Raw genomic sequence first — 15,964 nt, 5'->3', positions numbered from 1 at the left:
AGACCAATATCACTGATGAATATAGATGCAAAAATCCTTAACAAAATACTAGCAAACAGAATCCAACAGCACATTAAAAGGAGCATACACCGTGATCAAGTGGGATTTATCCCAGGGATGTGAGAATTCTTCAGTATATGCAAATCAATCAATGTGATACACTGTATTAACAAATTGAAGAATAAAAACCATATGATCATCTCAATAGACGCAGAGAAAACTTGTGACAAAATTCAACACTCATTTATGATAAAAACTCTCCAGAAAGTGGGCGTAGAGGGAACCTGCCTCAACCTAATAAAGGCCATATATGACAAACCCACAGCAAACATCATTCTCAATGGTGAAAAACTGAAAGCATTTCCTCTCAGATCAGGCATAAGACAAGGAAGTCCACTCTCGCCACTGTTATTCAACATCGTTTTGGAAGTCCTAGCCATGGCAATCAGAGAAGAAAAAGAAATTAAAGGAATACAAATTGGAAAAGAAGAAGTAAAACTGTCACTGCAGATGATATGAGAATACATACATACATAGAGAATCCTAAAGATGCCACCAGAAAACTACTAGCTAATCAATGAATTTGGTAAAAGTTGCAGGATACAAAATTAATGCACAGAAATCTCTTGCATTCCTATACACTTAACAACAAAAGATCAGAAAGAGAAATTAAGGAAACAGTCCCATTCACCACTGCAACAAAAAGAATAAAATACCTAGGAATAAACCTACCTAAGGAGGTAAAAGACCTGTACTAAGAAAACTGTAAGACACTGATGAAAGAAATCAAAGATGACACCAACAGATGGAGAGATATGCCATGTTCTTGGATTGGAAGAATCAACATTGTGAAAATAACTATGCTACCCAAAGCAATCTGCAGATTCAGTGCAATCCCTATCAAGCTACCAATGGCATTTTTCACAGAACTAGAACAAAAAAATTCACAATTTGTATGGAAACACAAAAGACCCCGAATAGCCAAAGCAATCTTGAGAAAGCAAAACAGAGCTGGAGGAATCAGGCTCCCTGACCTCAGAGTATACTACAAAGCCACAGTAATCAAGACAATATGGTACTGGCACAAAAACAGAAATATAGATAAATGGAACAGGATAGAAAGCCCAGAGATGCACCCATGCACATACAGTCACCTTATCTTTGATAAAAGAGGCAAGAATATATAATGGAGAAAAGACAGCCTCTTCAGTAAGTGGTGCTGGGAAAACTGGACAGCTACAAGTAAAAGAATGAAATTAGAACACTTCCTAACACTGTAACACCATACACAAAAATAAACTCAAAAGGGATTAAAGACCTAAATGTAAGACCAGACACTATTAAACTCATAGAGGAAAACATAGGAATAACAACACTGTTTGACATAAATCACAGCAAGATCTTTTTTGACCCACCTCCTAGAGTAATGGAAATAAAAATAAATGGGACCTAATGAAACTTAAAAGCTTTTGTACAGCAACGGAAACTGTAAACAAGATGAAAAGACAACGATTAGAATGGGAGAAAATATTTGCAAACAAATCAGCAGACAAAGGATTAATCTCCAAAATATATAAGCCACTCATGCAGCTCAATATTAAAAAAAACAAACAACCCAATCAAAAAATTGGGCAGAAGACCTAAATAGACATTTCTCCAAAGAAGACATACAGATGGCCAACAGACACATGAAAAGCTGCTCAACATCACTAATTATTAGAGAAATGCAAATCAAAACTACAATGAGGTATCACCTCACACCAGTTAGAATGGGCATCATCAGAAAATCTACAAACAACAAATGCTGGAGAGGGTGTGGAGAAAAGGGAACCCTCCTGCACTGTTGGTGGGAATGTCAACTGATACAGCCACTATGGAGAACAGTATGGAGGTTCCTTAAAAAACTAAAAATAGAACTACCATATGACCCAGCAATCCCACTACTGGGAATATACCCAGAGAAAACCATAATGCAAAAAGACACATGCACCCAGTGTTCATTGCCACACTATTTTCAATAGCCAAGACATGGAAGCAACCTAAATGCCCATCGACAGACGAATGGATAACGGAAATGTGGTACATATATACAATGGAATATTACTCAGCCATAAAAAGAAATGAAATTGGGTCATTTGTAGAGACGTGGATGGACCTAGAGACTGTCGTACAGAGTGAAGTAAGTCAGAAAGAGAAAAACAAATATTGTATATTAATGCATGTATGTGGAATCTAGAAAAATGTTACAGATGAACCAGTTTGCAAAGCAGAAATAGAGACACAGATGTAGAGAACAAACGTATGGACACCAGGAGGGCAGAGCGGGGGCAGGGGGGGATGAATTGGGAGATTGGGATGGACATATATACACTAATATGTATAAAATAGATAACTAATAAGAACCTGCTGTATAAAAAAATAAATAAAATTCAAAAAAAAAGCAGTGCTTTGGGGCTACAAATTAATTATTACAGCATGCAGGAAAATAACTTAAAATTTCTGGGGATTCTGTAATTTGTAAATAAAATTTTATTTCAATCTGTACTATGTCTAAATATATTATAGTCTGTGTATTTCTCTTTAACGTACTGCTTTTATTTTTCTTTAGCTGAGATTTACAAATGCTGCTTATATGCTTTTGTTAACCTCAGAAACATGTTCTATTCCTAATCATTTGTGTTGCTGTTAAGATAAATATAGGAAGTGAAAGGCTCCCTTAAAGCATACTAAGCCTTTTTTCTACTTATAAGCAAATTGTTAGTACTTTTGCTTGCCTAGATAATCTTCAGCTTGCTATTTCATTGTTCTTACTACTGTCTGTGCTGAGTTGGCAGTTCTTGAAGAACTGTTGAAAAGTCAAAGGCAAGAAGCAGAAATTCTTTCCCAACTTTAATCTTCTTTTCAATTGTTCCCTTTCCTACAAAGTTGAGGAGTGATCATAGCTCTTTTTCCAGGGAGTGTACCCTATACATTCATTTTGCCTGAAGGGAAGAATTTATCTGGAAGTGAAAAGTGGTATCTGTGCCTTTGACCTAGATATGTTTATGAACTAAGGTTTACAAATCTCTTAATTTCCTTTCAGACAATAAAATATATAGTCAAGTGCTTTCCTACTGGTTCAGTGATCAACTCACAATCTTCAGATTAATAATTATCAATATTATAATCTTAAGGTTTTATAGCATTCTAGAAAATCTGCTATAGAAAAACTTCTGTAATTTTCTGAACAGCAGTGACTTTTCTGTCATAAAATATTTATATTTTCATTCACTTTTTCAACCCCTCTTTTAGGAAATGTACTGTGCATCTACTATGTACAAAATATTGTATACTCTTATCAGTTATTCCAATTTAATGTCTTTAGATCAGTTTATATAGAAATTATTGTAAAGGTTAGAAAGTTGAACTAGATCAATGTTTTTCAAACTCATTTTCTATAACCCATGGTAAAAAATACTACATTGCATCCCAACTCACACAAACTTAGTTACAAATACTACAATAAAATTCACAGAAAATATTTTTCCTTCCTGTATGTAGTGCCTTCCGATGTTCTCTGTTTTCTTCAGTTTGATTCTGTTACTTCATAATTCAAAATGCTGATCACAACCCCCTAAACTGATTTCATGACCCACTAATAGGTTGTCCTCCATAGTTTGAAAAATACGTGGACCATTGACTTAAAATTTTCAGCTTTGTAATTACACAGATTTTTAAAGTTATGTTGCCTACAATTTATTATTTATCATTTTTAGATCTGGGTTGCTTAGTACTCTGGTTGGAGAGAAGTCTGTGACTCAGAGATGGGAGGTAAGTTCAATGAAAATGTAAGCTTCCTTCGTAATTTGTAGCTAGAAGGTATAAGTCATACAGTTAAAAGTACTTTAATAATTTATAAAATATATACCATAGAAAAAAAGTTTTGTTTTTGTTTTTAGGGGAAAAAATGCTTTATTGTTCTGAAATCTGCAAGAAACTGTCCTTTACCTCATTTTGCATATAAATTTTTAAAATTGAATGTAGCAGAAATAATTGATTGCTTTAAAATGAATCTATTTATCTTTCCCAAGAGAGGTGAAATCAGCAACTTTCAGTATTTGATGCACTTGAACACTTTGGCTGGCAGATCATATAATGACCTCATGCAGTATCCTGTCTTCCCCTGGATCCTTGCAGATTACGACTCAGAGGTAAATTTCAAATCATTTTGTGAAAGTGGAACACATTCTCGAAAGTAATTAAAAGATACTGCAGTGGCTCAAATGATTTATATGCTTTATAGTTTAAGTTCTCAACGGGGCACTTACTCCCAAGATGAGAAGAGCTTTAGCTTAGATTTGTACAAAGTTTGGATACTTGATGAACTTCTTGGATTCATGATATCTATTGAATTTCCTAAAGTGCTAATAAATTTGTATCCACTGGAGGATGTCACTATCCTCTACATTGCAGCCAGCAGGAACAAATCTAATTGAGTCATTCCTCAGTTTTAAATTATTGCATAAATCATCATCACAATTTGGAGAGAATTTTTTTTTTGCGTTACGCGGGCTTCTCACTGTTGTGGCCTCTCGCGTTGCGGAGCACAGGCTCTGGACACGCAGGCTCAGCGGCCATGGCTCACGGGCCCAGCCACTCCGCGGCATGTGCGATCTTCCCGGACCGGGGCACGAACCCATGTCCCCTGCATCGGCAGGCGGACTCTCAACCACTGCGCCACCAGGGAAGCCCTGGAGAGAATTTTAAAACCTCGATATAGCACCCTTCACAAAGTAGCTGATCCATAGATATCCCTACCGTGCTTCGAGGACCGCTGTCCTGGGCTGCCCTGTTCTCTCAGCAGCTCTGCCTGTGCTGCTCTCCCCGCCTGCACTTCTCTCCACTCCTGCACTTCTCTCCGCGCCCGTGCACATCTTCTCTCCCACTGACAGGTTCCTCTGGCTAGCTGTATTTCATCCTGCAGGACACACTCCAGTTAACCTCCGGGGAGCCTTCTGTCCTTTCTTTCCTCTTCCTCTGTTCCCACACTGCCTTGTAGCTGTATCATGCTGCTTTCTTTTACAGCATGTTGTAGTCATGATTTTTGTCTGACCGTACTCAACTGTGAGGTCCTTAAAAACAAAGACTATCTTACGTAGCTCTTAAGTCCCAACGTCTAAAGCAGGGGTCCCCAACCCCCAGGATCTGACGCCTGATGATCTGAGGTGGAGCTGTTGTAATAATAATAGAAGTAAAGTGCACAATAAATGTAATGCGCTTGAATCATCCCCAAACCATCCTCCCACCCCCGGGCCTTGGAAAAATTGTCTTCCATGAAAATGGTCCCTGGTGCCAAAAAGGTTGGGGACCGCTAGAGTAATGGACAATGCTCTAGAGCAATGGACAACTGCTCTAGAGCAATGCCCGGTACTTAGTAAATACTTAAATCTTTGTTGAAATAACCAAAAAAAGTATAAATGAGGTATTTTGCATGTAGGTTTTCAGAGGACAAATACTAACTTGACTTATATTGGTAAATGTGGATCAGTTTCTCCTGTTCAAGACTTTTAAAATATAAGTTGGCAAAATTGGTGGGCCATGATGTCCTATAAAAAGGACACAAATTACGTATCCCATAGGTATGTACTTCAAGTTTCTACTTTTAAAACCCTCAGGAGGTAAATTTCGGTTTCCTTTTAAATACATGAATTAGGTCAGCTAGAAATGAGCTTTTAAAATAATCTCCGGTAGACTGAAAGAATCCATCTCATTTGGAAGTCACTTGATCTGGTATGATGTGTCTTTTGGAGGTGAACAAATTACTGAGTGCTCTAGTTTATTTCACTTCCCTTTCACCTCTAGGAAGAAAATGCTCAGAAGTGAAGTTGGAGTGAAATGGGGGAGAGGGGACGAGAACAAAAAGGAGATTGATCCTCCAGTTATGTGGGTGACAGAGGATAAAGATGAATTGGAGCTTTTGTGTCCACAGTCTTCTGCTGTGCCCTTGCCAAGACCGGGAAGGGTTTTCCCTCTTATTCCTCATCTCCAAACCTGGATCCTGAGTGCCTTCCTCTGTGAACACTTAATTTCCAAAACAGTTGTCTTCAAGCCGAACCAGTTAACAAACTGCCATGTGCCTGTCCGTAAAATATGGATAACCAGTAGGTTCATGGCATTGTCTTGGAGTCCATTTCTGCTGGTGTGACCCCATACAAGATACTAGCACATTTACAGATCATCATTGCTATAGCCATTGTGTCTACATTGGTGAGAATAGAGGATGTATAGTAATTTGGAATTGGGTTTCGTTTTGTATTTTAGGAGGTAGATCTTACTAATCCCAAGACATTTAGAAACCTGGCTAAGCCAATGGGAGCACAGACAGATGAACGATTAGCTCAGTATAAGAAGCGATATAAAGACTGGGAAGATCCTAATGGTAAGTAACTTTTCTTGTCATGGGACTTTGTACCCATGTTTCAAAAGTAAGCCATTATTTAGTGGTCTGACGCCCTTCCATCTTTCCCCAGATTGCTTATATATCATTATATCTATATATGTTGCATATGCACACTTATACACAACTATCAGAGTAGAAGAATGAGGTTTTGCATGCCAACTGATGGCCATGCTTAGAGGGCATTTTTTAGGTAGCTTGTCAGGTACTGGCAGAAAGCAAAGTATGTCTGCTTTGTCCAGGGTAGAAATTTCCCATCATAATATGCCATTATCTCTAATCGTGTTTAGGCCAGAAACTAAACTTTCCTTTATTGACTCTTTTAATTTTTTTAATTGAAGTATAATTGATTTACAGTGTTTCAGGTGTACAGCAAAGTGATTCAGTCATTCAGGTTTTTCAGATTGTTTTCCATTATAGGTTCTTTTAATTTTATTGAGGCACTTTTTAGAACCCTTTTGCATTAAAAAATTATAGTTGACTACCTTCTAAAATACTACAGTTTACCTACTTATTTTTTTTATGTTTAATGTTTATCATGTATCCCCTTCAAACAGGCAAAACAAACAAAAGAGAAAAAAACTAAGCCTAACTATATTCCCTATGTGGAATCCTTTCTTTTTCCTGCAAGGAGAATATGTAATAAAAATTGTGTAATATTCGAAGACAACAATTTAGAGAAATTTATACTGTTGCAAAGCCAGAACCTAATAAAAAAAGTCGCTGTATGTCAATATCTTGCTTTAGTCAAAGATGGTTTGCTATTAAGGATTACCTGTTACAGTTAGCCTCAAAACATGAATTGCTAGATGTGCTCAGTTTGGGGGAAAGGCACAGAATTATACTAAACTGGATAACTGCCAAATATATAAGTGAGAGGTTGCAGCGTCATCATAAAGTTTTCATGCTGCAAGCGCCAGTGCTAATTGCACTTAGTGTCACAGTTATCACATACGTTAGCATTTTCAAGTCTATTGATGAATGCCAATTTTATTTTTCATAGTACTCTTTCATTTTCAATTATGCTTTAATTTTCTTGGCAAGGAGAAACTCCAGCCTACCACTATGGGACCCACTATTCATCTGCAATGATTGTGGCTTCGTACCTAGTAAGGATGGAGCCCTTCACACAGATATTCCTAAGGCTACAGGTAAAACTCTTAAGTTTAGAATTTTTGCATTTTATTCAAGCCTTTTATTTAAGATTGTTGCTTTTTTCTTTAATGTTGTTATCTTGCCTGACAAGAAGCCCTGTGAAGTTTTTAGTCACAAAAGTAGTCAAAACATAGTGAAAGTGGAATTTCACTGGACCAAAACTGATAAATAAACTAGAATTTGTTTACACTAAACAAGTGCCAGGGTCCTTTAGTCAAATAAGCAAGGAGCATATGCTTTCCAGCCAGGTGTATGGAATTCAGCCTTAACTGGTTGAATTCAACAAACATTTAAAAAAGAGTAATACTGTCTAGCTCGTTTGCTGTCTTCTGTATTATAATTGCCTTTCTCCACATTCTCTTTCATTTATTCAGCAAATATTTATTGAATACTTACTGTATTCCAGGCACTGGTCTAGGTGCTTAGAGATATCAGTGAATAAAGACAAAAGTCCTGCCTTATGGAATTTATATATTTGAGTTGAGGGAGACAGACAAATATAATAAGTATATTGTAAAATGTTTTAGAATGTGGTAAGTGCTATCAGAAAAATGTAGATCAGGGAAACGGAATGGGAAGTACGAGAATGGGAGGTGGAGGAGGACATGATGGTCAGAGTAGGTCTCCTTGAAAAGGTGATATCTGAACAGAAACTTGAAGGAGATGAGGGAGTTACTGGTACAGATATCTGGAGAAAGTATGTTCCAGGCAGAGAGAACGGCCTGTGAGGGGCCCTGAGTCAGGCATATCCCTGAGATGCTTGAGGAGCAGCAAGGAAGCCAGTATGTCTGGAGCAGAGTAACTGCAGGGGAAAGCAATAGGGGATGAGGTCAGAGAGGTAGCAGGGGCCAGATGGTGGTAGGCCTTGGTGGCCATTGTATGGACATCAGCATTTTCACACAGTGAACTTCATTGTAAAGACAAACACACTGTGTTCACTCAAACACAGCATAGGGAGTTTGATTGAGGAAGGGAGTGGTGTTATCTGTGAGCCTGTGTAAGCAAAAGAAATCCCTTTTCTATTTAAATTTGTTTTATCAATCTATTACTTTTTGATCACCTTCCGAGTTCTCCACTTAATTCTCATTGGTGTGAGAACCTGAATGTCATGTTAATTTATAAAATTAGTCAAATACATATATAAACTGCATATTTCCAACTGTAGATGGCTACATTAGAATCTTTTTTTTTAGGAGAGCATTATCAAACAATGGAGGAACTCCTCTATTTCCTTATAGTCTTGCCCTCTCTAAAAACTGATCTTTTTTTTAAATGAAAGTCTTTGTACTTGGATTTCACTTTGATACAGAGCAAGAGCACCCTTGGTAAGGAGTACCCTGAAAAGAATTAGATTAATTTTCTTTCTGTGATTATTTAAAATTTTGTGTATTTAACGTAGGATGATGGGAAATTGAATTGTCACCAAACATACTTACTTGGGTTTCAAGCCCTTGAGCTTGGAAGCTGTGAGGTGGGAGTGGTTCTCTAACAGAAAGGTGCCTTCTCGTCTGCCCACAGGGAGGCCACTTTGACCTGGCTGACCGGATGTTTCACAGTGTACGCGAGGCCTGGTATTCAGCATCAAAGCACAACATGGCAGATGTAAAGGAACTTATCCCAGAATTTTTTTACTTACCAGAATTCCTGTTCAATTCCAACAACTTTGATCTAGGTATGTAGCACTATGGCACTATCTTAGGATCGTTAGCCAGGAAAAGACCAACAGAAATAAGTCAGTTTTCTGACGATTGTCTGTAGTACACACTGACAAGAAAAGATTTTGTTTCCAGTTCAAACTTGGATCCACTCACCCAACATGCAGCAACGCCAATCTACTGACACTGGGTCGGTCATGGTGAATGGAAAGGACAGCCCTTATTGCAGGACCAAGCAAGGAGAATGGGCAGCTCATGCTGAAAAGGCCTGAACTCCCCGGTGATGGCTTTCAGAGGAGGGTTTTTAAAGAGTGTGAGGGGAGAGTGTCACACGATATGCATTCAGCTTGTGCACAAGTCTACGATTGGTTGATGGTGAGGGTAACAGGGTGATGTTTCGGGAATATCAGTCATCAACCTTCTGGGTCCAGCTGGTCTGGGGTCTGTGTGCTGGTGGTCAGCATGTAGTTAACTTTGTCCACCTGGTGGGGGTTTTAGTATCTGCAAAACAGCTCAAGGATATGGCTCAGGATATTGTCTGTAGCCCTTGAGGAGGAACTAAAGGTCCTTGACTTTGCTTTATGGCTAAACTAATATTATTTTGTCTTGCTTGAGTGTTTTCCTTTGTTTCTGCATTTTCTTACTTCTCTGATTAAATTTACTCTTTGGAACTTGGGGTAGGCCTAGGAGGCTAAAGCTTTTCTGCAAACAAGAGGCAGGGGACATTTTGGGGGCCAGGGGAGTATTGTTCTTGGGAAGGCCTTGCAGGTTCCTGCTTAGTTTCTATTTCCTTGTGAGTTTAGCTGCTGCTAATTACAACTGGGTGTATGAGAGTAAATATAACAAAGGAAAATAGATTTATGCCCCCAAATAAGCTGTTTCAAACCTATAGTTTTGGGAAAATTTAAGAATTAACAGCTTACATCTAATGGTCAGAATATCATCATTTATTTCAGTGAAAACAAAGATGAGGTGAAATTTTGTTTGAAAATTAATATGATTGAAACTCACAGCCAAGAGTGGCATATCCATATTTTTCATGTATTGTTTAAATCTTTTGTATTGCCTGAGGCATTCTCAGCTTACATGCTAATAAAATTTAAAGTTAGAATTTCAGAATAACTTTAGGTAAATCCCTTTTTTCATCCTGTTAGGGTACTATTTTCTAGAAAAACAGAACCAAATCAACACTTACAAAAAGGAGAGAAATTTCCTCGGTACTCTGCTCTCTTTATATTGTCCAGCAGTTTCAGGAAGTAGATTTGACTTTGGCTACAGTTTCTTGGAACACAGTTTGCTGATCTGTGTTTCTGAATATTTATTTTTACGACATTTCAAAATTCCGTTGTTTCACTTTAGAATATTAGTGCCAGATATTGTTCTGTTTTCATACTTTCTTCATGCCTTGTATCATACTGTATTTAAGAGTTCAACATATAAACCATTACTATACTACCTCGTAAAATTCATTAATGGAAAATTCAGGGAATATTCATATCCAATATATTTGAGTGGTTTTTCTTTGTAATATAATTTTTATTTATTTAATTGTTCATCAGCAGCTTGAACCTTGTGAAATTGTAGCTCTAGGTGCAATAGAAGAGGCAGTAAGACTCTCAATAGCCCCAGCAAAAGGCCTGAAATTGAGTCTCATTACCTCTGATTGGGCCTGGAGCTCACCCTTGAGCAGCTAAAGACATCAAGTTCTAGCACTTAGAGTCGGAGGGAGTGGCAGTTCCTCAAAGAAATAGAGTAGATGGTGAACAGGGAAAAACAACAAATGTGTGCACAGCATTTGAATATGAATGCACGTTAGTGTTTTATTATGTTCACTTATAATTCACCTTTGGAGAATGCTGCTTTCTTCCCTAGGGACACCACTTTCAAAGAGACAGATACGGAGAGGTGCAGAAAGAAAGAGATACCCCCAATATTCCAGAAACAGTCAGTTATAATAATCTATGTCGCAGAAATGTTCTAGCCAGACTACTTACAAACCCAACCAAATCATCTGTTTTTAAATAAGTAAATAAAAAAAAGGTCATGTGTGTTTGTCATGCTCACCTTCATAACAAATCATCTTCCCTCCTTGAAATCACACGTTAAAAAACACTATTTGCATGTAAGAGCTAAAGCTGTAAAGCTCTTAAATGAAAACATAGGGGTAAATCCTCATGATCTTGGATTTGTATCAACAGCATAAGCAAAAGCAACAAAAAAAGATAAATTGGACTTTATCAGAATTTAAAACTTCTGCATCCAAGGGCATTATGAAGAAAACCTACAGAATGCGAGAAAATATTTGCAAATGATGTACCTTATAAGGGTCTAGTATTCAGAATATAAAGAAATCTTACAACTTAACAGCAATAGGATAAGCAACCCAGTTAAAGGGGCAAAAGACCTGAATAGACATTTCTCCAAAGAAGTTATACAAATGGCCAATAAGCATACGAAAATATCATTAGTCATTAAGGAAATGCAAGTCAAAACCACAGTGAGGTACACTTCACATTCACTAGGGTGGCTGTGATGAAAAAAAAGCACACAAAACAGAAGATGACAAGGGCTAGTGAGGATATGGGGAAAGTAGAACCTTCGTATGTTTCTGGTCAGAATGTAAAATGGTTCGGCACTGTGGGAAGCAGTTTGGTAGGAAATGTTGAATTGCCATATGACCAAGCAATTCCACTCCAAGAACTGTCCAAAAGAACTGAAAACAGGGACTTAAACAAAGACCTGTACATGCACATTCATTGCAGCATTATTCACAATAGCCAGATGGTAGAAACAGCCCACATACCTATCAATGGATAAACAAATTGTGGAATATACATATAATGGAATATTATTCAGCCATAAAATCGTATGAAATAATGATAAATGCTACAACATGGATGAACCTCAAAAACACTGCACCAAGTAAAAGAAGCCAGGCACAAAAGGTCACATAATGTATGATTTCCACTAACATGGAATGTCCAGAATAGGTAAATCTAGAGAGACAGAACACAGATTGGTTGTTACCAGGAGACGGGAGTAGGGGTGGGGAGGAATGGGGAACAACTGTTTGATTCGTTTAAGATTTCTTTTTGAGGTGATGAAAATGTTTTAGGACTAGATAGAAGTGGTAGTTGCACAATATTGTGAACGTACGAGATGCCACTGAATTGTTCACTTTAAAATGGTTGATTTTATGTTATGTGAATTTTACCTCAATATAAAGAAAATCAAACAAAACACTGTTGGTCTCTCCACCCAGAAAAGATGGTAAATGATATAAAAGAAAGAGCACTTAGGTTTTTTCCCCTGGCTCTGGAGCAATTAGGTTTTTTTGTCTGGTCTTCTTATCTTTGTACCCTTGGATATACATGGAGGGGAACTGCAGAGTAGCAGAATCAGACCAAGACTTTTCTACAGACTGTCCCCTTTAAATGACATTTAAAAATTATAGATAGTGCTGGTAAAATAAAATTATATCACACGGTAAAATAAAATTATATCACACGGTATTTAGGGATTATGAGCAAAATTTTGAAAAGTAGATTATATCTCAAGTAGCCTGGGGATTATTACTTGCTTCTTTTTATCAAAAAAATTATTACTTGCTTCTTATTCTTATTAGGCCTAGAGGGCATTTCAGGAAAGGTGGGGTAAGGGCCTGAGAGAGGGGGGAGGGGCTGTAATAACTTGATTGTTTTATTTTTTTCTTAAGTTATATGGTAATTTTTCCAACTAAGTCAAGACATTCTTTTAAACAATAAACTGATTTTTGTATCTCTCACATATCACATTGTAAAGCCATCAAATTGCAATGATGAAAACAAGATTATTTCTAAAGGAAATATTTTTACTGGCCTTTACTTGGAAACTGCCTTTTGTGTTCTAAAATGTGAACAATTGTACTTCCCTATGAAAATTTATAATTCAGCTTTTTATCTAACCAACTGGCATTAAACTAATGAGTCAACATTATTTATAGAGTCATTTTTTACAGTGACCATCTGATTTGTGCCTAGGAAAACTCTGTAAGCTAAAGTTAACTTTTTGATGTTATTTCGAAACGAAGAAAAAAACCTATTTCCTCAGATACCAGTCCCATTTAATGTGTTTTGTTGTCAGTAGATTTCATAGCAAACTGTTTCTTTAATATTTTAGAGATTATCTGGCTATGACTTAAAATAACAGTTTATGTGGAATAAATATTACTTTGTTATAAATTATTAAAATGTCCCCCCCCAGGTAGCCACATAGTCTTCCCAAGATTTTTTTTCTGTTAAATGATATAACAGCCAAAAGTTATATTGTTTCAGATTTTATTTTTTTAATGAGAATCCTTACAGCAAAATACATGTGGGTTCTACAGAGCTCTCTGAAGAATTTAAGAATCAGAAATACGAGCGAACACATGTATTGCAAATATTTCTAGGAGACTGTGGTACTTTTATTTTCTCTTAAGCCAAGAGAGCATTCAGACTGAAAATGGCTAAGGAGTTAGATATCCTTTCAATAACCTCTTCCATGTGAATGGCAGACCAGACAAGAAATTCAGTACTAGGTAACTGCTATTGACTCACCAAGCTTAAAGCACTTCTGGAAAAGCCTAAATGAACAGTTTTTGAGAAATTGCTAATGGTTTTACAAATGAGTGGTCTTAAGGGTCTTAAATTGATTTGAGTTTTCCAAACTCAAAACAGTAGACCCATAAAATGTTTCATTCCTGTAGTCAATTAAGTTTCAGAAATGTTGTATCTAATGTCCTTCCTAGAGAAGAGTAGTGCCTCCAAGGAGTCTTGCAGGAAAGAAACATGTTTAAGCTTGCATAACTCAGCATTTCCTGAAGTCATTTGACAGCGGGAGCCCCTCAGTTTTGCTAACACTCAGTAAATTTCTCTGAGGGAGTGCTCGGAGGAGTCTTGGGGAAATACCAGAGTAGATATCTCTGAGGGTCCTTTCTGTGGTAAAATTTTATAGTCCTGGTAATGAAACTAACCCACTATTTCTCTGTTACTTTGCTATTTTTCTCATTCTTTTATTTTCTTTTTAATGTATCCAATTACACAGGTTGTAAACAAAATGGCACCAAGCTTGGAGATGTTATCCTTCCACCCTGGGCAAAAGGGGACCCACGAGAATTCATCCGAGTGCACCGTGAGGTAATGGCAGTACGCTCTGCAGTTGAACTGAGATCTCACTGGGTCACTGACCACAGTACAAAGAGAGGAACTTGAGCAATGTATCCCCCATGTGTTTAAGTTACTAATGTTGTTCGTATGAATTTTAGTTATTCTGGTTCCTATAGACCACTGGCGAATTCTTTTACTTTCTAAGGAAGTAATAAAAACCAGCCAGCGACTGAACCTGTGTTTTGAAATTACAGGCTTTGGAATGTGACTATGTGAGTGCCCATCTGCATGAGTGGATTGACTTAATCTTCGGCTATAAACAGCAAGGTCCTGCTGCAGTAGAAGCTGTAAATGTCTTCCATCATCTTTTTTACGAGGGTCAAGTGGATATCTACAACATAAATGACCCACTAAAGGAGACAGCCACCATAGGGTTCATTAATAACTTTGGTCAGATCCCTAAACAGGTGTGGATGTTTTTTCCTTATCATTGATATTTTCTGTTACATTTTATTAAGCTCTGTAATGTTTCTATAGATGGTTGATGACCATATAATAATTAAGTTTAGACTGAGTTTTTAATTAAGAACCATAAATATCACCCAATAGTTTCTGTAGGTCCCTAGATTATTACTTTCTCCTCCCTTTTACAGTCCAGATAAACAGAAATTTTGCTGGTCAAAGAGCATTTTTCCTCGCAGGCTAGTGCTTTCCTGTACCCACACAATTCCTGGCAGGAAGACGGGAAGAGCATGGTCAGGGAAGCAGATGTGGCCTTGGAGGCCACAGGATACACAGAGATGGGGTTTCATCCCACGGCCAGTAAAAAACCAATGCTGACTTTAAGCATTGTCATATAAAGTCATATTTAGACTTTAAAGTTCCCTCTGGTCACAATCTTACACATGCACATACTGTAGGGGAGCCAGATGAGGAGCAGGAAGCTCTCATAGTGGTTCAGGGAACAGACAGATAGCGGTGGTTTGGATTCGATTATTGGTGTAGGTCTGACAAGTGATCGGGTGTGAGAGTGCACACCGTGATAACGCCTAGGCCCGGCCCTGCACCAGCTGCTCCAACCACTATCTGGAACCTGATGAGGAAGACCCAGACCCTCTCAGCACCCAGATGCTGTAGATCTCTCACCTTCGGCAATGAGCGAGCCTCTATTAAGAGAGTTTGTCCCTTCCTCCATCCTCATTGTCTCAGGCACGCCAGGAGGGCAGGGTGCACCAGAAGAAACTGCAGCACAGTGGAGAAGGCTAGCTTTGCCGCCCGTTCAGACCACCACCTTTTCCCTAGTGCCCTGGCCTCTGCGTTTTGGCCCTGGCTATCCTTCTTTGTTCCTGCTTCAGACATCTCTCCTGGAATCCCTTTTTTTAGGTTAACCAACTTTGAGGTTTCCGAGGTTGACAGTTGGGAACACAGAACAATGGCAAGTCTTTGTTTGTGGAAAAGCCGTGATAGACAGTGGGACACCCTGTAACTGCACCACTTACAGTGTAATCTGATTCCCCAATGCAGGAACCATGTTTACTTTTTTTTTTTTTGCGGTACGCGGGCCTCTCACTGTTGTGGCCTCTCCCATTGCG

At 38.0% G+C, this 15,964-nt stretch overlaps 1 protein-coding gene across 8 annotated transcripts in view; it reads left to right on the top strand.

The window, feature by feature from the left end:
• WDFY3 (WD repeat and FYVE domain containing 3) overlaps nt 1-15,964 on the top strand; it is a 275,458-nt gene that overhangs the window by 243,082 nt on the left and 16,412 nt on the right. For all 8 annotated transcript variants that reach the window (XM_055086060.1, XM_028492000.2, XM_028492001.2 and 5 more), the window contains 7 exons: nt 3,756-3,810; nt 4,071-4,190; nt 6,301-6,418; nt 7,481-7,587; nt 9,110-9,263; nt 14,311-14,402; nt 14,627-14,839. In XM_055086060.1, the coding sequence (XP_054942035.1) occupies nt 3,756-3,810; nt 4,071-4,190; nt 6,301-6,418; nt 7,481-7,587; nt 9,110-9,263; nt 14,311-14,402; nt 14,627-14,839 (859 nt within the window). The remainder of the gene's footprint in view (nt 1-3,755; nt 3,811-4,070; nt 4,191-6,300; nt 6,419-7,480; nt 7,588-9,109; nt 9,264-14,310; nt 14,403-14,626; nt 14,840-15,964) is intronic.

This window comes from Physeter macrocephalus, chromosome 7 (genome assembly GCF_002837175.3).
Source record: "Physeter macrocephalus isolate SW-GA chromosome 7, ASM283717v5, whole genome shotgun sequence".
Lineage (NCBI taxonomy): Eukaryota > Metazoa > Chordata > Mammalia > Artiodactyla > Physeteridae > Physeter > Physeter macrocephalus.
The sequence above is the reverse complement of the archived record's forward strand: the minus strand, read 5'-3'. Positions and strand labels throughout refer to the sequence as shown.